Source organism: Cynocephalus volans, chromosome 5 (genome assembly GCF_027409185.1).
Source record: "Cynocephalus volans isolate mCynVol1 chromosome 5, mCynVol1.pri, whole genome shotgun sequence".
NCBI lineage: Eukaryota > Metazoa > Chordata > Mammalia > Dermoptera > Cynocephalidae > Cynocephalus > Cynocephalus volans.
Window position 1 is genome coordinate 151,012,026 of NC_084464.1, and position 24,665 is coordinate 151,036,690.

Genomic DNA, 24,665 nt, shown 5'->3' on the forward strand with positions numbered 1-24,665 from the left:
TCCTGCAGCGCGGCCAATGAGAGCGCAGAGCTGAGCGGGCGGCGGCGCCCCGAGGCAGGCAGGATGTGGACGGAGCAGCCGCCGAGTCAGCCTGCATCTCCCCGCAGAGCCAGACCGCAGCCTGCAGCCCGCAGCCGCACGGAGAATGCGGGAGCCGCAGTGGGGACAAAGCAGGGGGATGCAGGTGAATGGCTTCTGATCGTGGGAGCTGCGCCCTGTGGAATCATGAAATGCCCTAAGAGTAAGAACTGAAACTTTCTTTAAAATGCCTACAGCATCTGAAATTTACCAGATGGTTCATGCCATGGAAATGAGGTCATGTGATGACTGAAACTACAAAAAAAAAAAAAAAAAAAAAAAGCAATGTTCAGCTCTTACCATATCACATCCAACAAGAAGGTAGTCATTTTTTATACAGATAGGGTCACAAAGTCAACTGCCTGACTGTTCCTGTGACCCCAGGGAGTTTTTCTTTTCTTTTTTTTTTTTCCCTAGATAAGCTAGATATTGCATATGAAACCTTATTTTTTTAATGCAGATTGCCCCCAAGCAAAAGTTTGTGCATTCATCAAATTTTCTCTCATGTACCCCGTCACATCACAAATGTGGCTGATGCTTCAAACTAGAGCTTTGAATTTGAAGTGCAGTTCAAATATAATGGTGTTTAATTTCATTTGCTTTTAAAAAAATTTTTGTGAGAGATATAAGTATTAAAACTTTTACTAAGAGCCTATTGGAAATATATTCTAGACAGCATATAGCTCTTAAAAAGGTAACTAAAGATCCATTTTAGGAGTACGGTAATTCTAAAATATTAAAGTTATCCTTTCTTGCTTAAATATTATAAACATTAAATATCAAAGTTATACTGCCTTCTATCTTTAAAAAATGAAAATGTATGTATATTCCAAAACATGAATCTTGAAAGTGCAATTCTTTGCCTGAGAAACTATCCTTTAGTGTTCACATAGGACATATTTTGTGACAAAGATATTAAATGTCAATGTCTTTTTCTTTTTCTTTTTTCGCGACTGGCACTCAGCCAGTGAGTGCACCGGCCATTCCTACATAGGATCCGAACCCGCGGCGGGAGCGGCCATTCCTACATAGGATCCGAACCCGCGGCGGGAGCGTCGCCGCGCTCCAAGCGCCGCACTCTCCCGAGTGCGCCACAGACTCGGCCCTAAATGTCAATGTCTTTAAAATGACAGTGTGTTTATACAAACAAGAGGTCTTCAAAAAGTTCAAAGAAAGATTTGTATTATCTTTTAATTCTGCTTTTCCATGAGCTTTTGAAATATACATACATTCATATATATACATATTTTCTCATTCATATATATATGAACGTATATGTATAAAACACACACATATAACATTTTGTTATTGTTGAGTTTTTTTGTTTCTCCCCTCCTAACCAAACCTGTGTAGAGGGGAAAACAGTCCAGATGACCTCAACCAGCAGCCTATCTTCTTGACTTCTAATACATAGGAATTTTAAAAACAAGGATTTAAAAAGTGAAAATTATCATTTCTTTACCTCTAGGGCTGCCGATATTTAATTGAAACTAATAGAGTTCATTAAAAATAGTGATTAAATAGCTATTTACTACATCTAGTCTAGTAGCCAGTACTCAGCAAATGATATTTATTATAATTAGTTAACATGCACATATAGAAGACATCCACCAGTTTACTGGACTCCTTGAATTCCAAGTCACTAAGTGCTGTGGATTGGATGTCCCTCAGACTCATTGAAGCTTGATCCCTATTGTGACAGTGTCAAGAGAGTGGAAAATCCTATTATGGTAATTGAGAGGTGCAGCCTTGAAGAGGTGATTAGATTGTGAGGACTTTGCCCCAGTCAATGGATCAGTCCATTGATGGTTTAATGGTGGTCATGGGCTTGTTCTGATGGGCTTTGAAAGGAGAGCACGTGAGAAGCTCGCTCTCTCTGCTCCTGCCATTTCACCATGTGATACCCTGCATCACTGCAGCCACCAGGAAAAGGCCCTCACCAGATGTGTTTCCTGGACTTTGGACTTTCCAGCCATCAAAACTGTTAGCAATAAATATCTTTTCTTTACAAATTACCCAGTTTCAGGTATTTCTGATATAAGCAACAGAAACAGACTAATACACTAAGCTTTCTTACAAAGGCTTGCCCCAGGGGTAAGTATGAGGAACCTTTGTGAAGCGGACAGTTAGTCTTAGCTGCCCTCATGGCCAGTACAGCTGCCTACTGCAGTTCTCTACAATGGTGTGCCCCTTCCCTAAGCTGGAATTCTCAACTTTATTGTGTGTAAAACTCATCGGGGTTGTTCATTAAAAATCCAATTCCGGTCACTACTTCCAAAGATTTTGATTTACTAGGTTTATGAGAATCTGCATTTCATCATTAGCCCATGTCACTCCAATGCATTTAAAAAATAGTACTCTAGAACTTTCTCTGTAAGTCTAAACCTGCTTATATCTCATTGCCTTTGTGGGTTGGTTATTCACACTCTGATCAAATCCACTAAAATAAAATGGAGCACTAATGGATTAATGTGTTACCCATTCTTAGGAAGTATATATATATATACATATAAATTTTTAAAATATTCACAGAGTATTTCTGAAAATGATTATAAAGGTGGGAATTTCAAGTACAGTGGCCGCTGGAAAGAAAGCAGGCCTCTGGGCAGCCTTCTGTAACCAGAAGCAGGTCTCTGTGCCAGGTGGGAAGCAAAGGGGTTTAAGTATTCACTCCTATGATTTAAAAGTAGCAGGCTATTTTTTTCAAATTAAATACAACCTTTGAAAAATTACAGAAAATAAAATGTGAATTTATTAAAAATGAATAAATTTATCAGTTAATTTTATAAATTAAAATGATCAGTATGAGAGCCAGATTCATCTTAAGATTAAAATTCCATTGAAAGCTGACAAAAGATACAGGAAAAAGGACTCTTCCAAATTTTTATGTTGTCATTAATCAGGCTTTCTCTCCACTCAGCACTTTCCTTCCTGTGTTTGTTTTATACATGCAATGGACCTCTCAGGATGACATCATTATTTACATGAAAATGTGTTCTAAATCACATGAGAAAACTAACAAATGTCAACATTGCTGTTTGGAACTGTGAAAAGAAAATGTGACAAAATGAACAAATCACTGAACTAGGAGCTAGGAAGACCAGGTCTAGCGCTGACTGTGCTGAGAGCTCGCTCCATGACCCTGGGCAAGTCTATTTTCCTGGGCCTGCATTCTTCTCTTTTGAGCAATGGAATAGCCCAAATAGTTTCTGCTACAGTGGGAAAAAATCACAGAATTTGGAGCCAAAAAAAAAAAATGAGTTTGATTTCAGCTGCAATCAGTTACTAGATTTGGGAGCTCAGAAAGTCACTTTAAAAAGTTTTTTTAGTAAAATGTAGATGATAGAAAAAAATTCATACCTCACAGGGTTGTTATAAAAAATAATGTATAACTTTGTAAGTTATTTTAAGAAATATAAAACAAAAAACTTTAATAATCATGATTATTGTTATTTCAGACAAGATTTTTTGTGTGTGTGGCTAGCTGGTAGAGGCACCCGAACTTGTGACCTTGGTGTTATAAGGCTGCACTCTAACCATCTGAGCTAATTGGCTATCCCCCGGACAAGATTTTAAAAATATATTCTGTACCATGTTAGAAGAGTTGTTACAACAAAATTCTGGATTTTATGATATGGCATTAAAAATAGTTTCAAAATAAATAATGTAATATATAGTCTAATGTATGCATTATATAACAATGATTTCAAAACTTCGCACAACAGGGCTGGCCAGTTAGCTCAGTTGGTTAGAGTGAAGTGTTATAACACCAAGGTCAAGGGTTCAGATCCTTGTACTGGCCAGCCACCAAAAAAAAAAAAAAAAAAAAAAAAAATTGCCCAGCATATTTTCATTTAACCAATGCATAAGAGAAATAGTTAACATAGATGTCAACAGTTGTAGGATTAAATGTAGGTGGGATATTTAAACTACTCTATAAATCATACATAAATGTAAGTGATTGGTGTATTGCATATGTCAAGAAATTAAAAAAACTGCATTTGGAAAAGGAGGTAGTAAGATTTTCCATTCTTAAAAGACAACACTTGAATCCTCTGAGAACATCACTATGATATTTGGTTTGGAAAAATAGTTTGTTGTTCTCATGACAAAGTTAAAAGACAGCAGATGAAACAATAAACTAAATGTCTATCCTTGGCACAGATAAATAACACACCTCCCGCCCAGTAGCTTACCATAATTTATGGTGATATGAACCAAGCCCCAAGGGAAAGAGTGAACTTGACCTATATGGAATTGACAGGACTGGAAAAGAAATTCACTAAGTGTCAATGAGCTCAATCATTTATGTGCTATAGACTAGGTCTGCACAGGAATGTCCAAGTTCTAAAATCATCATTATGCCAAAGGATCAAGGAAGCAGGTACGTTTGAAAATAGAGGAAATGCTAACAGGTCCAATCTGAAAATTAGCAAAGTAAACAACATGGACCATTCTCTGATTTTGGTGAAAGGAACTGAAATGACTAATATTTGAAAGAGCAAATGATTTTCTTTTTAATATGAAGTACTCCTTTTTTTAAGAGGTCGATCCGTGCAGCAAAGCTTTGAACACCCGTGTTTCTTAGTCTACAGGTAGTAGACTGTGCTTTTTAGTGTGTTAACTGTGGGAATTTCGGGTGCAGGAGACAATCGGTGGGTCCCGGAGGAGGTATGTCATGAACAACAAGGAAAGAGGTTGTGAAATCAAGGGGAAGACTCATGTTACTGGATCAGCAAAAATCGCACTCCAAATGCAAAGACAGCCAGAGTTGCTGCCCAAGAACTGAACACGTTGCATGCGGGACAGGGGGAGAACTTTCTCTTTCATTCACTAGAAAGCAACCATGTATTCCAATGAAGCCAACTCTGCCTATATTCCTGTCTCACCTCATGCTGAGAAATCTGGGCTTGTAGCTCCTGGATATTACTGGTGGCCACGGGTTTATCCTCAATCTCGGTGTGAGCACCTTCTATCAGCTGCTGGAGGTGCTTCATTTCTTGCTCATACTGTTCATACTGCACCACGGCCTCCTTAAAACCAAAAACAGACAAACACGTGATTTTCTCTCTATGTCAATACCTGAATAAATGATCCTGGACTGCATTCTGCCAAACTCTACTGTGAACTCCTATTTTTACCTGTGTGTCTAGGGGATAAAGAGATCATGAGTGAAATTCCTAGACGGTTCAAATTCTCAGCTTTACTTAAATATTTCAGAATTTTCTCTCTAAAATATTGTAGCCAAATTATTGATGGAATCAAAATAGTTAAGTGGTCAGGATTCTCTCTCTTCTCCCTACCCATATTGTGCCGAAGATGGAACATAACGGTCAGAAGGTGGCAAGCAGTATGGGAAACAGGATTATTTCATTTTTCCATCTAAGGAATACTGAATATATAAGTAAGACACTTGGCTAAGTGCTGCAGTAGGGGATAAAATTATGAATTACATGTGACTTCTAGCCTCAGGAATTTACTGTCTAGCAAATTACAAGATAATGCAAGAAGCAAGGATAGTTGACCAAATGGACCACTAGCGATTTTAATAAGGGTATTTATGCAGTTTTTGGATAAAGCAGGTAAATATTAGTTGAGAGGAGATACAAGGTCAATAGTATCATTTCTTCATTGTAAATGATTTTCTCTCATTAAGTAGAGACAAAGAGTAAAACTTAGGTGCCCTTCTTGGGCAGGAAAATGCATGTAATGCCTCAACAAGCTGAAATATGAAAAAGAATTCTGTAACATGATAACAGGAAACCCATATCACCAGGTTCTAGATGATTCTCAGGTAAATAATAAGAGATAAAAATATATGATTGCATATAAAATTAACCTTCGCAAGTTGTTCTTTATTTAAAAAAAAATCACTAGAAGATAGTTTTCACAGAAGGATATTTTTTACAGAGCTTTCCCCAGGCTTTTGTGGGCGAGCCAAATGATAGCATTTTAATCTCCTTATTTTACATAACCACAAGGGTCTGTCCAATTCAACACTCTGGATGTGTTTTGCTGGCTGAGCCCACACAGTGCTAAGAAAAGCAGCCCATGACTCATTCGCGATTGCTCTACCAGCAGAGGGGCGGCTACACCTGCCTGCATGATGTTGTACTGCTGGATAGCTGTGTGCTGCAAGCGGCTGGCCTCCTCCTGCAGGCGCAGAGCTGCGTGGCACAGCGGCAAGCTGGTGACCACGTCCTCGGGGATGCGGAGGGCGCTCTGGCAGAGCTGCACAGCTTGGACTTTCGGCTTTAATGACTCCATCTCAGACAACAAATGCTGAAATAGTTCAAAAACGTAATATTTTCATCATTTATTTCATAAGCAAAAGACATTTCCTAAACTATAGATGTGTTACAAGTTATCAATATTTTGCAAGGAATATTCTTAAAATAATGCACAGTGTTGACACTGTAACTGAGTTTAGAAAGTATTTTTCCTTGCTGTCCTCTTTTTGTAACATAGGTCCCCACTCCCTGGCCCTAAGTTGTTTTTGCATACCTGTCGATGAGAGAGTTGCTCCTTGAGAGTAAGGCGTCCGACTTCTGGAGAGGTCAGGGTTGTCTGGGCTTGCTCCAAAGCAGCTTGTAAGTTTTTTAGCTCGGCTTCAAATTTTTTCATATCCTGGAGAGTAAAAGCCACTCGAATATTACACTTGAAGTCCAAAGTCATAGGTGAAGAATAAAGTCACAGTCAAGACACCACATCGCAAGTGAGCACTGAACCTCCATAGTGGCATCACCTTTTTAAAAAAATAATAAACTTTATAATTTTATTTTTATTTTCAGTTTTTTACCTTCGCTGCATCTTGGAGGTTCTGCAAACGAATTTTGATCATCTGCCGCAACTCCTCCGTCTCCCGTCCCAGTTCGGCCACTTGCTGAGACATTCTCTCTGTACAGTACACACTAGTGAGGGACTGAATTTTCTCGGTCATTGCCTCCAGATCACTGTGAATTTCTTCAGATTCTTCTAGCAGGGTCTAGAGTGAATTGTCCATAGGTATGACATTGGCAGGTGGGCAGAGAGGTATTGGTAATCAATACAGTGTGGTGTAAAGACGAGCAGACTGGGACGGGAGTGAGAACTAAGTTGTAGCTCACACTTCCCATGTGTTTAACCTTCACACCCCTGTGCCTGCTTGGTGGCCACCTGCCATTATCCCTATTTCATAGAGAAAGAAATCAAAGTTCAGGAACTGCAAACTATTGCCCAGGCCACATGTTAATCATAAGGCTCAGCCTTATGTTTGGACCATAAGCAGGCTCATGCTGTCAACCCCAAGATGTCCCCTCGTGAGAGTCAGGACACAAGTATTCCAGCAGTGGCGAAGCTTGAACACATGAGGTGTCTTGATCACGTCTCTGGACCTACCTTTTCCCATATTTAAACTGAATAAGTACTTTTCAGCTCTCATATTCTACGTCTAAGATCTAAGAACACATTAGTCTAAGAAGTGAAAATAAGACAAGAGCATTACAAACCAATGAAACACCTGTGATTACTTGCTTTAAGTGAGACAAGGGGATAGAAGCTACTTGCAGTATCAAGAGAAGAAAAACACAGTGGTAGTCATTCTGGGTGGTATTGCCTATTGGGACCAACAATAACAATGGATAAATGACTGTATGAAATGCATTCAATGAAAAGCACAGTGAAAGAGAAGCCAAGTGTTGAGGGATGACACTGGCAGGAGGATGTTTGTGATTTGACAGGTGGGAGGGAGAGGAAAGACATTTCACACTGAGGGAACAGCACATGCAAAGGCACAGAGGCAAGTGAGCACGGCACGCACAGTTAGCGGGGGATGAGACGTGAAAAGAGGAGATGTGGGAGATGGGATAGTATCCTTAGGCAATAGACTCTATTTTAAAAAATAAGGTACTCTTCTTCTCACTATGAACATAATACACATATATTATAGAAACTGAAAACATAAAGAAGAAAAAATATTCCATCATCCTATAACCCAGAGATAACTAAGTAAGAGATAACTGCTGGTACGTTTGGGCATATTTTTAGATAACTGAGAACATAACATTCCTATAGTTTTCCCTCTTTCTTTTTCTCATGCCATTAGAACACATGGCTTTTCTCCCTGTGCATTCTCTTCTGGATAAACTCAGGCAGCTTTAATTTCTATGGGAGGCACACTGAGAACACCCCAAAACAGAGTCTGCAGGCTGAGTTCTCTCCAGAGCATCTGCGCCAGAGAACCCCAGTACCTGATGTCTCTTTTCCTGTTCCCCAAGATGCGGCTGATACACCCAACTGTCCAAGTCATGAAAACCTGGGAATGGTCCTGGACTCTGCCCTCTCTTTCACCCACATCCAATAGTCTCCAAGTCCAGGAATTCGAGCTCCTTCATATCTCTTAATTTTGTCTTCTCTGCTCAATCTCCAAAAAGAGACTCTGCCATTTCCTACCGGAATACGGAAACCACTCCTCTTGTCTTACCTGTTTTCTCCAGGCTTCTTAACTTCTTAAATACAAGTCTGCATTTGTCACTTGCAGGCAGAACATCTGCCCGAGAATTCAGAAGTCGAAGTTCTCAACAGGCTTTCATGTCTTTTTCTTATCTCTCATCCCTCTTTCCAGCTCTCCAGGAACCAACACAGCACCCGTCACTATTACTGCTAGGATTTTGACATCTGTTTTTGTCTAAAACACATTTCACAACAAGTGGGCTGCCGTGTTTTTCAGGACTCAGCCTATTGCCTATATCACCTTTTCCTAAGAAGGCTTCCTTCACCTTCCTCTTAAACCCCGGGCCCTCTGAATTGAGCTCCTGTTCTGGGCTCTTCAGCACCCCGAGCCCTTGATCTCTGCACTTATCACACCGTATTCTAATTGTCTCCGTTCTATCTGTCCCCTCTTCTAAATGATCAACTCCCTGGGGCAGGGACAGAAAGTGTTCATTGTATTCCAAATGCCTACCAAAATTCCCAGTTTGGGAAAGTACTCTGTAAATGTTTGTTGAATAAAACATTTAATAGCACGAGCTATATTTTAAAAGAGTCTTCATGATCACTTTAAGGACTACATTATATTCCATCATATGCATATATTTACTCAGAAAATTATTTGACCTTTAAGTTTTCTTTAAAATTTTACTACAGCTATTAATACTGGATAATTATTTTCTACATTTTGAATTATAGCCTTAGTAATGAGTCCGGAAAGTAATCAATATGTCAGAATAGTAACATTTCTGACGATCACCATACATCTTGTCAATTGTTTTTCAAAAAGATTTTACCAGGTACCAGCAGTTATTAGAGAGCTCTCACTTTCTTAAATATGAACTTTTAAAGAGTACTGTTAACTTGACAGTTAAAATTCTCTCTCTCCCTCTCATTTTTGCTTAAATTTGCATTTCTAGATTTCCAAAGAGGTTGGATTTTTTTTTTCATTACTTACAAGTCAACAGTAACTTGTCCTGTCTGTTAGTATCTAACATATTGTTTGTTAGTATCTACGTATATTTTAAAGCAAAAGATTGGAGTTGTTTAAGAAAAACATCTTGGGAAGAGTGTGCAAGATTGATTAGAGAAGGAAGATTGGAGATAAAGGGGAAAAAATAAGTGCTATTAAAACATTCCAAGAAGGAGAAAATGAGGTTTGTTCTAGAACCCTGTAAGCTGAAATGGAAAATGAGATTCATTTAAAAGACACTAGTATACATAAATTATATAAGAGAGAGAAAATCTAGAATACTTGAGAATATCCATGTAACTTAAAAAAAGTCATTCTATTTTTATTGCAAGATAACTAGCCTATTAGATATCTGTATCTAATTCAAGCCTAAGTTATGGAAGAATGAAATAATTTCCTGGATGACGTGACTGAGGGAAAAGGAACATTTTAGTCACATAACTTCAGAGGAAATGAAGTAACGCAGCCACCACGTGCTGTGACCCCTACCTCCTGTGAAAGGCCAGATGACGGGGACCTGGCAGGAGGCTGAGAGGAGGAGGCATGAGAATTCCCACCGAGCACCTGCGTGTGCCAGGTAGTGTGCAAAATGTTTGCATATACCCTAAACCATTTGACCCTCGTGATAAGTCTGAAATATTAATATTATTTACATCCCCATTTTGTCGATGTGAAGACAGAATTCAGGGAGACAATGTATTTTGCTCCAAATTACACAGCCCTAAATGGCAGACTTGGTCTTCCCATCAGTCCAAGTGTGCACGCTGTAATTTTTCCACACTTGACTACATCTCTTCATGGGGAAGAATTTCCCACTGCATGTAATTGTTTCAGAGAAGCTGCAGAAAAAGAGTCCCGTAGGGCTAATTGTTTTGGTCTCAGGGAAAGGGAGGTCTAGGGAAGATACAGGATATTTATTTTTACAATCTCATGAAATCTCATAGGTAGCTACTTTTGTCAAACCACTGGACAACTCATTAGGGCCACCTTAGCATTCTTTTTATCTGGTATCTACAATAATTTTACATCATGGCCCTTTGCATTTTGTGCCAGTCTAGTTAGTTAAATCAAATTGCTCTTTTTTACTCTTTGGAAACTATTTTCCTAGTTACCTGATGTGAAATGTATTGCTCCCGAAGTTGGCTTGCAGAATTCCACGCAATATTTGCATGCACCAAGATTTTAGCTTTCTCAGTCCACTTCAGAATTAATTCAAGCATTTCATTGTATTCTTCTAAATGTGATGCTGCCTGAAAAATCATTAACATTCAGATAACAAATGTAAATTCTGCTTCTTCAGCTAGAAATCAGTCTTCAGTCTCTTTGAATACAACAATCCTAGGAGTTGATCGTTATAATATCTGTGATATTTAAAGGTATCATGAAACGTCATTTTCCTGTTGAAGATCTGTCAAAGGTTCTCAGTGACTTTAGGATAAAGTCCAAGTTTGTTAATACGCTTAGAGAATCCCTCTTTTTCTGATTCTCCGTTCTCATCTCTTATGCTCTATCTAGTTCACCTTTATCCGTTCTTCCACATTCCACTGGGTACAGAGATAGCAGGTAGGGATTATAGCATGCCAGGTTTCAATACAACAATTCATTGGTTACTAACTCTGATTCTAACTTGTCCCTGATTATAGAAACAATATGTAATCTCTTTGCATAAGTCCAGTCTATACTTAAAAATTATAATAGATGGGCAACCTGAACCTATTAAGTAAATGCAAGCTAATATATATATACACATATATATATATATATATATTACATTAAGATACTGGAATTCTCCCCAAACCGATGTTATAAAACATGTTAATGAATGAGTATTCATTTTACAAAATACTCCAAGTTTACAAAATATTCTCCCCAAAGTCCATTTAAATGACCATCTTTGTCAGTGAATTTATAATATGGTTTGATATAAAATAAATGCAGGTTTACATATAAAACTTAGGAGCACAGCTGGGTATGAAATAAGCTACATCTAAATTGCTTGCATCATTTTCAATATTATCTTTTTATTTATTTTCAAAAGCAAAGCAGAACATTGAAGTTTCTGCCTTAGAGAATTTCGATTACTGGCCTTGAAAACATACCTGACTGAGCTTGGAGAGGCGATCCTCAGCCTGTCTAATAGTCTGCTGGTGAAGTTCAGTCAGTTTTCCTATCTTCTTGGCCAGTGGCTTACCCAGTTGGCCATTCTGTTCCGAGAACTTCTGTACTGCTGCATCTAATTCCATTAACTTTGAATTACAACCATCCAGTTCCTCTCCCAGCACCTAGATGGTCATCACAGTGAAAGAACATTAGACTGTAGAAAATAAATTTCTCCAGCTTTTCCAAAATCAGAAGGATTCTATTTTAAATGACTTTTGTAAAAGCCAAATATTATAAAAAACAATCCTACTACAATCAGGTCATCTCTATTTCTTCAGTTAGAAAGGCAGAGCAGGATGTGTTGTAATCCTGGTGTTCATTTCCTATGAGGCTAAGTGAGAGGACTAACAATTTCCTTCTGCCCCACCCAAAAAGGATTAGAGTCACTTTACTCATCAACAAAGTGAGAACACAGATTTAACTACCAAGAATATAACTCACTTTGGAATTTATACACTTGTGTTTCTACATCATTATTTAGTCCTTTGACACTCTTCTCCCTTACACACATGTATATGTATATTTATCAATACAGTTCAATTATAATGGTAAATTACGTAAGTGGATCTGTACTATTATATTGATAAAATTTCCTTACTGCCTGCTTTTACTATGTGGTTTTAATGAAGGTTGCTAATAAAGAAAGTTTTTTTTTTATATTCCCAAATAAAACTGACTCCAAAAAAATATTTAATTCACTCAGTAGCACCTCTTATGTTTCTACTTCATTACCTTTTGGTCAGTTTTGGCTTGAACTAAATCATCTGTTTTTGCTTTCAGCTTTGTTAAAATAGTTGTGAGATCTTTGGCTATCTTCTGGATTTGCCGGCTGAATTCCTGGCTCATGGCCTTGCTCTGTTCAACTTCTTTTACTTTGTCTTGGATCTAAATAATCAATGAGAACAGAAAAACCAACAATGGTTGAAACTGGATAATAGATCCAAAACATCTCAAATGATGTTGATGAGAGACATTGAGGTGGTTAATGTGGCTTTGGCATTGGTACGCTTTGTCAAAGCAGTCAGTTATAAGCTCTCTTGGTTTTCCAGGCCAAGACACAATAGGACACTATTTCCCACCATCTTTATACATTCTCTGTGCTCTCTCTGCTGCTGTTCCAGCAAAGGAACAAGCACTGCATGTGCAGTGATTCATCTGTTAAATATTTACAGAATACTCATTACAGACGGCTGTGTAGACAGCTGAGTTTGAATCCTATCTTCTCCATTTACTAACTCTGAACTTGAGCACACAAACTCCTCTAAGCCTTTTTCTTCTTAAAGTGGAAAACTCTCCCAAACAGGTGGAGGCACACAGATTTGTTTCCAAGTACCTCTTCCTAAGTGGCTGTTAATCTCTAAACTCTTTTCTCAACTTTCCAACTATATCCCTATGTCAACGAAGCATTAAGCATATCCAATGGAAAGGAAGGTGAAAAAAGATGAGTTAAAATTTACAAATTTCTAATGACTTTGGTCTGAGCTGAGAGTAAACATTTATATTTTTGCTTAGAATAAAATGCTGAAAAAGATGGTAAAGAGGAGGAATGTTTTCTTTTTACAACTCAAAGACTTTAAGAAAAATCTCTTTAGCAGAGAGGAAGCACACCATTAAAAGAGTACTTTTGGGCCTTCATTAATTTGAGTTGAAGGCCAAAGGAAATGAAATGCATACGAATAACTCTATTACAGGAAAATTTATCCAAAGAAAAAGAAAACTTAAATATAAAGCTTTTTAAAAAAAGATCTGAACTTGCCAAGTCATCCTTTCCAATAAACCTTCCAGTGTTTAAGAAGAAAAGCCAAGTAGGTCAACTAAATACTTTTAAAAATGGAACATAGCATATATTAGTTTAGGTCAAAATCATGATGAAGTAGAATTTGATTTCGATGTGATTTTTAAAATATTTTGCATTATACATCAAAGACCCCATAAAGTACAGCATACTTGTATCCATTTTACAGTTTGTACAGTGTAATACCACTTTCCGGTTTGCGTAGCAGTTTAAAATCAATAGTATATCTTCTCTTTGCTTGTATAGAATAGTTTTAACTAAACTTGAATGGCTTTAGCATTAAGCCACCAAGACAGTCCTAAAAACCCATTATATTTCCATATAGACGCTACCTGAGGCTATTTTCACTACATGAAAGTATGTTCTTTTTATGAGATCAAAGATAGAAATCTTTCTCTGGTCTCAGCACCAGAAATGACTATGTATTTCTTCTAAAAAAATTGCTTAAAAATTTATACATGTGGGAGTGTTTCCTTTTACTCCTTTCTTTGGTTGTTTGGAAGCTGGGGTTAAACCGAGGCCCCTCCTCTAGCAACATTAGGGGACCCACCAGCACGCATTCTGGGTAATAACCTTATCGCTGGCTTTGCCTTATTTTTCTTTCTTTGATTTTCCCCTTCCTCAAATATCTTCAGCTCCTTAACATATATCTTGCTGAACTGCTGAACTGAAATAACAGCTAGAAGGGCGCCTGGAAGACTCTGGGTATGCAATACACATTTGCTGAACCCATGAAACATATCTTATTCTTTTGTTTCTTTAAGTCATTTTTTGAAGGTGAGGGGAAGCAGATTAATTATCTTTCATTGTATGACATTATTGTACATGTCTATGACCATCTGATGAGTTTCTTACCTACAAATAAGACCTCTAATTTATTATTGTTTTATAGTGATCTATTTTTTAACTCTGTTTCCAAGAAGACATGATTGTGAAAATCAAGAACTCTTGTACAAGAGGATTGGTCCTATAACAGAAAGACACTCTTCGTTAATTACAGGTTCACCTGATCACGGATCTTTAGTTCCAACGCTACTTCAGCTAACTGAAGGGAGAGTTCAGAAGGTAATATAGTACAAAGCCCCAGGTACTTATTCTTCTGTTCTTCAGCCATCTTCTCAATGTTCTGTCGGTGATTTGTAGCTTCTGTTAGGAGAATCTGAAGAAGAGATCGAAACAAGAGATTTCTGGGAGTGTGATTAATTTTAATCAGTATAGAGACAAGGCTGTACATTGTTTGTTCATCAATAATATGATTAGATATGGAATTAGAGAAACACCTTAAAAGAAAACCAAACATAGCTTTAGTCTCCGAATGCAAAGCATGCCCACTTTATACACAACGAAAAAAAATCCCATGAAGTAATACTAAATGCCTTTTATATAACACATTTCTAAAAATTTTTAGTTCAATATTAAATATAAATACGTCTTTCCAATCAAATTCAGGGCTATTGTTTTTGAAACAGTGGGCACAGGGAAGGAGGAAATTTTGTACCTGAAGTTCTTCAAGTTGAGCATCTATTTCTATTGTTGGATTCCCTAAATATTCCTTTGTTTCCTGAACCCAAGATTTCACAGAATTGATTTGAGTCTCCACCACTTCTCTCTCCTTCAGTTCTTGCTTTACCAACTTTCCATTGTTCTTTACTTTCTCCTGCATGCTTCAGAGACATTGAAGGGAGAAAGCACAAGTGGATTTGAAATGAAAGGGACCCCTAATACAGGACATCATTTTATCCAAAACATAAATAACAAAGGGAAATCTACTATCTTTTTTGCAAGTAACAACACTTTCTCAAACCTGTCAGATAATTTCAGTAACACTTAAGTTCAGCTCAAGTATAACAGAAGAATATATGTCATATGATGTGAGTAAATTTATCCCTGGAAAATTGAGTTGACTTTCTCCTATGCCACTAAATGACAATTAATTTTTTTATCTAAGTTAACTGGAGATTGTTTGATTATTTACTTCCTCTTTGGAAATCTACTCAAATGGTGCAAAATCATCAGTATTTGGAAGTAACGTGTAATTGGGATATTTGTGGTTCTTGGGTATCAGTCTTTAAAAGAAAGAATCTGGCTGGCCGGTCAGCTCCCTTGGTTAGAAAGTGGTGCTGATAACACCAAGGTCAAGGGTTCAGAATCTCTGATTGGTCAGCCAAAAAAAAAAAAAAAAAGAAAAGGAAGAAAGAATCAAGCTCTGGAAATTTTACAGTTAATAATGCTTCAACATCCAAATCTGAAATCTTCATTCAAATTAATTTAAATTTGGTACAAAGGCTTAAGTAGGTGGAGTCAGGTTACTCTGACATCATCCACAACTGAAACAGGTGAATGTAGGATGCAAATAAGGTAGTATTAGTTAATACGGAAATTAAATTACCCAATGACATTATTTTTTTTCTCCAGCCCAAGAAGTGAATCAGGCTAGTTATACATCATTAAGATTAACTTTCTCTTTCCATTTCAGTGTCATCCTTGCTTTGGTGTCTTCCTCGCTCCCTTATCCCTGTCACCCGGCAGAGCCAATGAGTCCTCAAGCTTTGTCAAACCTAGTTCTAAACAGCTGTCAACAGTTTTCTGTCAAGCTTCATTTGTCTTGAATTATCCTGGCCTCTTCCCCCACCACCCAAGACTGAGTTCCTCAAAAGTGACGAGCTTACTCCCAAGCGTCCTTACCTGTCAATGCCTTGCTTGCTACTCCCACCTCAATGCCTAGCTCCCGCCTGCTCAGTCTTCGGAAATGCCCCTTCTGAAGGGATGTTCTTTGATCCCCCTCCTCAGTTAGTTGCCTCTGCTTTGCATCCCCTTAACCCCCTTCCCCTACTTGACTGTCTTGGCTTCTTTAGTTGTCTGTCTCTGGTGCTTGACTGTCAACTAAATGAACATAGATATTGAGTCAGTTTGGTCCATCATATTTCTAAGTAGTACAGATATGTATTTTTCAGATAAATCACTGAAGAGTTAAGAAAATGAAAAAGCAGGGCTGATGGGAACAAACCCTCCCATTTTTAAGGTGGCATGATAGAGCCCCCTCACACCCAAGTACCACACTCCTCCCTCTGGGTCAAGGCCAAGTTTAGTAACAGAGAATGAGAGCAGGTGTATAATTACTTCAGGCACCGGTCCTGCATGGCTGTGATTTCCTGCATGATGGGCGGCTCTTCTCCAGCAGATGGGACAGCCCCATCTTGGAGCATGCTCAGTGCTTGTTGCCGTAGCATGCCTAATGCCAGCTGCTGCTGTTCCAGCTCCAGAACGAATGTGTCATGATATTCAAGAAGAGTTAAGAGTTCTGCTTTTGAGGCTTTCTCTGCTGAACTTCCAGTTAGGTTATTTTGCAGTTGATCAATCATTTCAGTGGCTTTTTTAACCTGATGACAAATGTACACACTATGAAGCTCAAAAATAAACTGAAAAAAATAGGGTAATTCCTATAAATGCCACCTTTGACACTAGTGCATCAAAGCATGTTAAAGGTGATGGTGTAAATGCTAAATTTCAGGAAACTAAAACCTGAGCAATCTCCTTAACATGAAAGGAAAGAACAACACCATAACTCTGGGTTTTAAGAACTGAAGTTACCAGAGGTGGGAAAGGAAGGAACAGAGGGCGGGGTGGAGGGGAGAAGTTAGCGAGAAATTGGTGAAGATCACAAAAAATACTTGCACTGTATACATGTTGAACATACTAATTATCCTGACTCGAGCGTCACATATTGTACACAGGTATTGATATTCAACACAGCACACCATGGATATGTACAATCAATTATATTTCAATAAAAAAAATAAATAACTGGACTCGCCCCGTGGCTCACTAGGGAGACTGTGGCGCTGGTAGCACCGAGGCCGCAGGTTTGGATCCTATATAGGGATGGCTGGTGCGCTCACTGGCTGAGCGTGGTGCTGACCACACCATGCCAAGGGTTGCGATCCCCTTAACGATCAAAATAAATAAATAAATAAATAAATAACTCTGGGTTTACAGCTCTAATCTCAATAACAGGGCAATCAGAGACTATGTATAATATAGAAAAAGTGGTTTTTGTTTGTTTGTTTTTAAGCTAAGCAAAACAAATGTAAAACTCTTATCACTGTATAAGTCAACACGAATGTATGTCTTTGAGTCACAAAGAAAGATGTGGCTTAAAACACCGAATCCTACTGAAAGGATGGAAGATATTAAATACAGGATTTGAGAAATGAGTTAAATTCCTGCCCATTTTCATGGCAAAAGAAAAGTATTTTGTAGTTTTTCAAGGACAGGTAAAAAACCACATGGAACAAAATGGACTTGTCCTCAGTTTAAAATTTAATTGCTTGGTTTTCTAGTTGAAATAATTTGACCCTAACTTGGAACTAAATTGTACATTGCATATTGTATTTTGTTTTGTGATTTGGTTTTCATGTCATTGAAATAGAAAATAAAAGGTTTTTTACTTTCATAGTCAATTTCAAAAAGGTGCAAAATACTGATTTTTAAAATGCATTATAGTTAGTGAGTTAAAAAAAAAAATGCATCCATCAGTAATGGAAATTACCTTATTGTGAAAGCCCCTCCACTCATTCACTGCATCTTCCAGTATCTTCTCCTGGTCCTGGGCCACGGCACGGAGGCGCGTCCAGCGCTGCCACACCGTAGTCATGGACCTGCTCAGTGTTGCCTTGCTTGTGTCATTTCCACTTTTCTCCAGTTGTGAAGCTTTCTCCTCCAGGGCCACAATTTTCTCATGGAAAGAGTTAACTTCTGACACTAAAGCCTGGGTCAGGGGAGGAAGAAGGGTAAAAGAGAAGAAATTGATTTTTTTTAAAGTTCTATGGATTTTAGTAAAGCTCAAAATTCCCTGCAAAAGGAAATGTTTCTACATAAATTTATTCTCCTGTAATGACGCTTCCTTATACATTTATTTTTCCCAAATGAGTTTGTTTTTGTTTTTGGCAGCTGGCCTGTACGGGGATTGAAACCTGGACCTCGGTGTCATCAGCACCATGCTCTGACCAACTGAGCTAACCAGCCAGCCCCCTATATTTATTTTTAAATGAGTTAAGTTTGATTTTTTTTTAAAGAGATAAGGTGAATATTATTTATTTATTAAAAACAAAAGTTTATTGGCTGCTTGAGATGACATTGACCCATCTTTGGGGTTGGACGGGGATGAGGTGGGCTTGACTGGTGAGTGGTTTGCCTTAAAAAATAAAATTAAAAAGATAGCGGGGAAAAAAAAAGGAGCAAAAAATATAAGACAAATTTGATATTTTAGTATGTAACATTCTTCCTTATATTGCTATAATATAAGAGAAAGACTCATTATTTTTGGAATCTTATTTGAATTAAGCTATGTAATCAATAGAAAGTATTTACTGACATTTATTAAGTGCCACCTCTTATCAGAAACAATTTGCTTTGAATGTCATCTTTAAACATTAGTTATGCATTTCTAATGAGAATCTTAAAAAGGTGGCAGCATTTAATTAGCTTAAAACTTCTACAAAATGTGGCTAAATGTATAGTTATCATATTTAAGGAAGCCAACTGGAAATGAAGATTTATTGATCTGTTATGGAATCATCATGTTGCAAAGACACATTCTAATTATAACTAGAGGATATAAAAACAAAACTACAAAACTGACCTTATGTTCTGACAGTTTTTCTTCTGCTTCATGATTGGAAGAAGTTTTCAACAAAGAAAACTCAGACAATTTCTTTTCTGCATCATTCATCAATTCAATAACCTCTTCTCTTGCTTTCTGGTAATCTTGCCATTGAGCTGTACATCTTGAAAGAGTCCAACAGAAATCAATAGGCAACATGAAATCATATATTTCTACACAGAACTCTGGTGTCAATATTTCTAATGACACTTAAGAGAGAAGAATGAATTTACATGCTAATGAGTATCATTAGTAAATTACTATTTTCTCTGTGAAAATTCATTTCACTGAAATGCAAAGCATAAAACAACTCTAAATACCTCTGCAAAAGATCTAGCTGGGCATGAGAGTCCCGGATTATTTTCTGGCTTCTCTCTTCTAGAGAAGCCATTTTCTGTGCTACGTCTTCTTTGCCAGTTGGCTTGAGGAGTGGGTCCAGGTTGGCTACCAGGCCTTGGAGCTCTTCCAGATTCCTGCGGAACTGATCCTCTGTACTGAAAAATTCCAAGTGGCTTTTGAGATTTTCCTCTGCACTCTCCACATCTAGGCCATTGCCTGCCAGCTGTAACATTTCTTGGGCATCCTCAAGCCAGTCATTAGCTGCTTGAAATACTTGATAATACCTTTGACACTGACTATATACTTCAGTCAAAGTAGCCTGAAAAACAGTCATTGCAAACATAATCAACTCTCAACTGCAACATATTTGCAGGACATAATTTCATTTTTCCATTTCTTTTCCAGTCCTCAGTACCATGGATGTATGTGCCATAATAAGCGAATTGATAAGTTGGTGGAATTTTTTGTGGTACAATCTATTATTGTCCTTTATTTTTCTCCTGCTATTCTCATTATAATTTTATTATTGCAGTAAAAATCAACAAATAAGGACAGAAATGAAATAGAAATTTACATTGGTATCTTGACTCGTTCAGAAGCTTTCCTCTCTTTCTAAAGAAAAAAATATGTTCAGTAATGTGTGGCAGACTGAATTGTTTGCCAAAATACAGTAATGCCTCAGTTGGTTAGAAGTATAACAAGAACAAACTTCCAAACTGGCATTCACTAGACCAAATAGCAATTTCTGGAAGTGAAACAGTAGCCCACAAGTCTTGAATAGAGACTATAATTAAAAAGTTTGAGTGCAGAAAGGTGGCCTCTTCAAATCCAGAAGGAAAGGAAACCTCTAACTGGCCATCAGTGCCTGGACAAGACGAGCCACGACTGTGCAAGCAAAGACACAGAGAAGTGGTAGAGAAGGCACACGTCGTAGCACCGAATAAGGAAAGAAAAGGGACAGGAGCGCAAAGGATCAGTGGTGGAAAGTGGAAATGCCCCTGGAATCTCCAACTTCAATTATTTGGGCCAAGACAATCAATAAGACAAGATGGTAGAAGTAGAGACATCTTAGTAGATTTAAGATTTTGGTTCAAAAATCACCAAACCAAAAGAAGCAAGCTTACACGATAGATATTTTTCAAGAATGAAAATTCTAGGTAACTTTTGTTCTTACTTTTCCCTCTAGGTTATAGACTCATACTTTGTTTCTATTTATATGAACAGTTATAGGGGAAATGATTCAAAAAAAATTTTTTAACAATGGCCTTGAATCAACATGAAAAGGTAAAAGTGTCCTAAATAGACTAGTTTAAGAAGTCAGACTTTTGTGTGATGAAGCTTATCAACATTTTGTCCAAATAGTAAGGTAAAATTGTACTGTTTAAAGTGTTAATTGTAATCCATACAGAAAATAAAGCCAAATACTAGCTGATTCATTGGGGGCTACCCCACATCAGGCCCTATGCTAATAAGAGAGACCTAAGGAGAAAGGCATTATTAGCCCTCTTCCACAGAGAGAAAACCAAGACTTAAGGGATGTAAGTAATTTGCACAAGATCAAACAGCTGGGGTTAAAACCCGGCTGTGCCTTACTCCAAGGCTTTAGCCACTGTATTATCCTGAGGAAGTTGTCTTTTATCCAAATGGTTGGTCAAAAATCTTGAATCAGAGGGACTGAGGACACACCTGGAAAAAAAGGGGTCACAGGTTTAAAAGAAAGAATCCTCTGGACTCTCTTCTTTTTGAACACCCAGAGCAAGCCACGAGTAGGAGGCCAGTCTGGGAAGTTCTGTCCACATTGCTGTTTCTTGTGTAATCCCCAAGTCGAGGCATCGTGAATGTTCTGGTCTTGCTTCTGCTGTGTCACAGGGAAGTGAAGGAAGGGGAGCCCCCCTCCCAGAGGACGGGGTGCAGAGAAGGGGCAACTCACGGGAGACCCCACAAAAAGCAGCTCAGCATCAGCATCAGGGCTGCTTTGTCCATCTGCCCTCTCCACATGGAGACTCTTCATCCTGGGCTCATCTTAGAAATGCCAGGTTCCACATTGTTTAAAAAGGCAGTGTGAATTAAAGGCATCCTTTTAAGTCACTGTTGAAGATGATTCTTGGTAGTATCACAAAAGAAATATGTAAAGAAGCAATCAATTCCTTTTGTGTGTGTGTGTGTGTGTGAGACCGGTAAGGGGATTGTAACCCTTGGCTTGGTGTCACCTGCACCGCACTCAGCTAGTGAGCGCACCAGCCATCCCTACATAGGATCCGAACCTGCGGCCTCGGCGCTCCCAGTGCTGCACTCTCCCGAGTGAGCCAGGGGGTCGGCCCTAAAGAAGCAATTCTAACCAACCACCAAACAAATTCCTCATACCTGTGTGCAAGTGAGCAGAGTGGAAAGAGCAAAGTAAAGCTCTGTTGTACCTACCTGTCTGGCACGTAAGGCTTCCTGAATGTCTCCATCCAGCTCTGAGAGCTCAGCCAGGGTATGTGCCAAGTCAGCAGAAATCAGTTCCTTGGCTTTTGTGAATTTCTCCTTCTCCTTGTCACTCAGGGCGCTCATGATTCTCAAGCTGGACTGGACCTCTTCCTGATGGATCTGGATCTTCCTGATTTCCTCTTGGATGTCCTGCAGGTTGAGGTCCAGGCACACGGGCCCACTCAGTTCTGCCTTCACCCTCCTCAGCCAGTCCAAGGAGCGGCTCATCTCGGTCTGGAAGTCTCTACTCTGCACCATTCGGCTCTCGCACTCGGTCACCATCTCACCGATGGCGGAAGTCAACAGTTTTAATTCTTCATGCCAGGACTGGATCTGATGCTTGGCTTTCTCGTAAACCGAGGGATCAAGGTGTGCAGCAAGATCTTCGAGATGCATGGTCACTTGCTTTAGCAGAGTTCCTGAGTCCTGGAGACTTCCTGCCAGGGAGTGATACATTTTGAGCTTCTCCTCTGCAGGCAGTGTTTCCTCGTCTACTTTGAACTGCTCTGTTTTCACAGCCTGGAGTTGTCTCTCCAGCTGTTTGCACAGCTGTTCATGCTCTTGGTAAGCACTCACTGTGTCTTCTAATAAGCTACCCCTTTGTTCTGTTTGTCGCTTTAGCCTGTGATACCAGGTGACAAGGTGTAGCATCTTGTCTGGCTGCCACGGCTGACCAGTGCTGCGAAAACTTTCTTTTTTCTGGTTCAGTTCGTCTACCGCTTCCCCGAGGCCTGCCACCTCACCCAGAAGAGCTCTGCAACCATCCCGAAGAGACAGGGCCTCTTCGACAATCAGGTCACTGGGGACTCTGTTCATCTTCAAGAACTGGTCTTCGAGTTCACTTAGAGACTGGGTTGTCAACTCGATCAAGGAAGCATATTCTTTTCGAGCAAGAATTGCTTCTTGGACTTTATAGAACTTGTCTTTAGCCAGGGCAACAATTACATTAAATTGTTGGGGCAAAGCATTTAGCTTTTCACTGAGGTAGGAATGATCAGCCTCATTCAGCGATGGTAGTATGGCCTGTCCAGTTCTCTGCAGTGTAAGTAGAAGATTTTCATATTCTGGAGATTGCTCAAGAATGTGCTGGTATTTGGCCAATTGTGTATGAAGCTCAGTGCTCTCAGTCATTAAGTTGATTTCCGGAAATGTAACAATATCTGCTTGTTTTAGCCAGTGACAAGCTTTATCAAAATCTTCCTTAAAATGCTTCCTAGACACTAAATTTTTCTCTAGTTCTTGTAACCGATGACTACACTTTTGTAAAACAGTGTCATAGACACTCTGCAATTCCTGAAGCTTACTCAACACCTCACTCTTTTCCTGCTCTGTGACTCCTTTCATTAATTCACGACCCTGGGCCCAAAGTCCAGTGACATCATTTTGGTAAGTCTTGAGGCTGGCTTGTGCACTCTTACAGGTTTTAACTTGTTTGCTGACATCGTCTGGTAACAGGCAGATATGCTCACGGAACATTATCTTTCGCTCGTGTTGCTGGATTTGGCTGGTTGCCTGGAACACTGCCATGAGGAACTGGGTTTTCTCGGACAAAGCCTTGTTTAAGTACTTTCTTCGCTGTCCCACTAAGTCGCCAAGACAACTCACGTGTTTTTGTGCATCTGCGAGTGCCTTCTGGATCACTTGCCGCTCATTCAGGCCGAGATCGGCCATCACCCTATCTGCATCCTTTATGAGTGATTTCAGAAGCATCTGTTTGGCCTCCAGTTCACTGCAAATGGCCAGGTGACCCATGAGGAGGTCCTGGGCCATATCAGGAGGGGGGCTCTGCTTAAGGGCTTCAGCAATGTTGGGCTGTTGCTCCTCAGCCCACTCCATTAGCTCCTGAAATCTGGACTGCAGCACATTTAACTCCTCCAGGTTGGTGACCGATACTTGGATTTTCCTTTTGACAAGGTCCTCAAGCTGAAACCAACGCTGTTCAAAGTGACTTGTCTGTTCTTTGACTAATTCTTTGTCATCTAAATTCAGATGCTCCATCATTTTCTGCTTTTGATCTTTCAGATCTTCAATAGCATACTTTCTCTCCTGCAATGCCAACGCTAACTTTTTCAAAGCTTCCAGGTGGACGGCTGTACTCTCTGCATCAGATCTGAAAATACATTGAAAGATATACTGAAAGAGCAAATTAGCTTTAGTCGGTATCAGTATTTGATCATACCATTTTAAATTACACTTCACCGTTCTCTTTAAGTGGATGTTCTTAGCTTAGGATAATTGTAAGTAGCTCAGCTCATGGTTTATTGACAGAGGCGCTGTAATTATCATGGAATGTAAGTCCCATGTATTTCTACATCAGAAGTTGAATCAAGTGCCTGGGTACTTCTCTACTCTCCTTTTCCTGGCTAATGACATCCTTCAATCACATCTGACAAACACTTTTAGCTTCTTCTGGCTCTTATCAACTGAACACAGTCTGTGTAGTAACAAGATCCCTGGATGATTTGTGGAACATTCAACATTGAGAAGCACTGATCTATTGTATTCTTGAAAACAGCACTGAAAGGAATTAATAAGTGATTCATGATTTATGTGCTTTCTTATGGGAAAAGGGCCCAGGGAACCCTCTGCACATGGTACTAGATAGTAAAATCTGTGCTAGGCATAACCAACGGCTCTAACAGCTACTCAGTTGTATACTTAGATATTTTTGACCATTAGAAATCTTTAAAAATAACTGTGAAATGCAAAATTTTCTCATCCCT

The 24,665-nt window shown here is 38.9% G+C and overlaps 1 protein-coding gene across 1 annotated transcript in view; it reads right to left on the bottom strand.

Annotated features, from left to right (window-relative positions):
- Positions 1-24,665, bottom strand: part of SYNE1 (spectrin repeat containing nuclear envelope protein 1) — a 422,354-nt gene that overhangs the window by 152,411 nt on the left and 245,278 nt on the right. Inside the window, exons 76-89 of the mRNA XM_063096991.1 lie at positions 21,892-24,052; positions 19,455-19,792; positions 19,114-19,258; positions 18,022-18,240; positions 16,593-16,852; positions 14,971-15,136; positions 14,479-14,631; positions 12,410-12,562; positions 11,617-11,799; positions 10,630-10,767; positions 6,878-7,063; positions 6,583-6,705; positions 6,178-6,360; positions 4,968-5,111 (exon numbers count right to left, since the gene is read on the bottom strand). Of these exons, the coding sequence (XP_062953061.1) occupies positions 4,968-5,111; positions 6,178-6,360; positions 6,583-6,705; positions 6,878-7,063; positions 10,630-10,767; positions 11,617-11,799; positions 12,410-12,562; positions 14,479-14,631; positions 14,971-15,136; positions 16,593-16,852; positions 18,022-18,240; positions 19,114-19,258; positions 19,455-19,792; positions 21,892-24,052 (4,552 nt within the window). The remainder of the gene's footprint in view (positions 1-4,967; positions 5,112-6,177; positions 6,361-6,582; positions 6,706-6,877; positions 7,064-10,629; positions 10,768-11,616; positions 11,800-12,409; positions 12,563-14,478; positions 14,632-14,970; positions 15,137-16,592; positions 16,853-18,021; positions 18,241-19,113; positions 19,259-19,454; positions 19,793-21,891; positions 24,053-24,665) is intronic.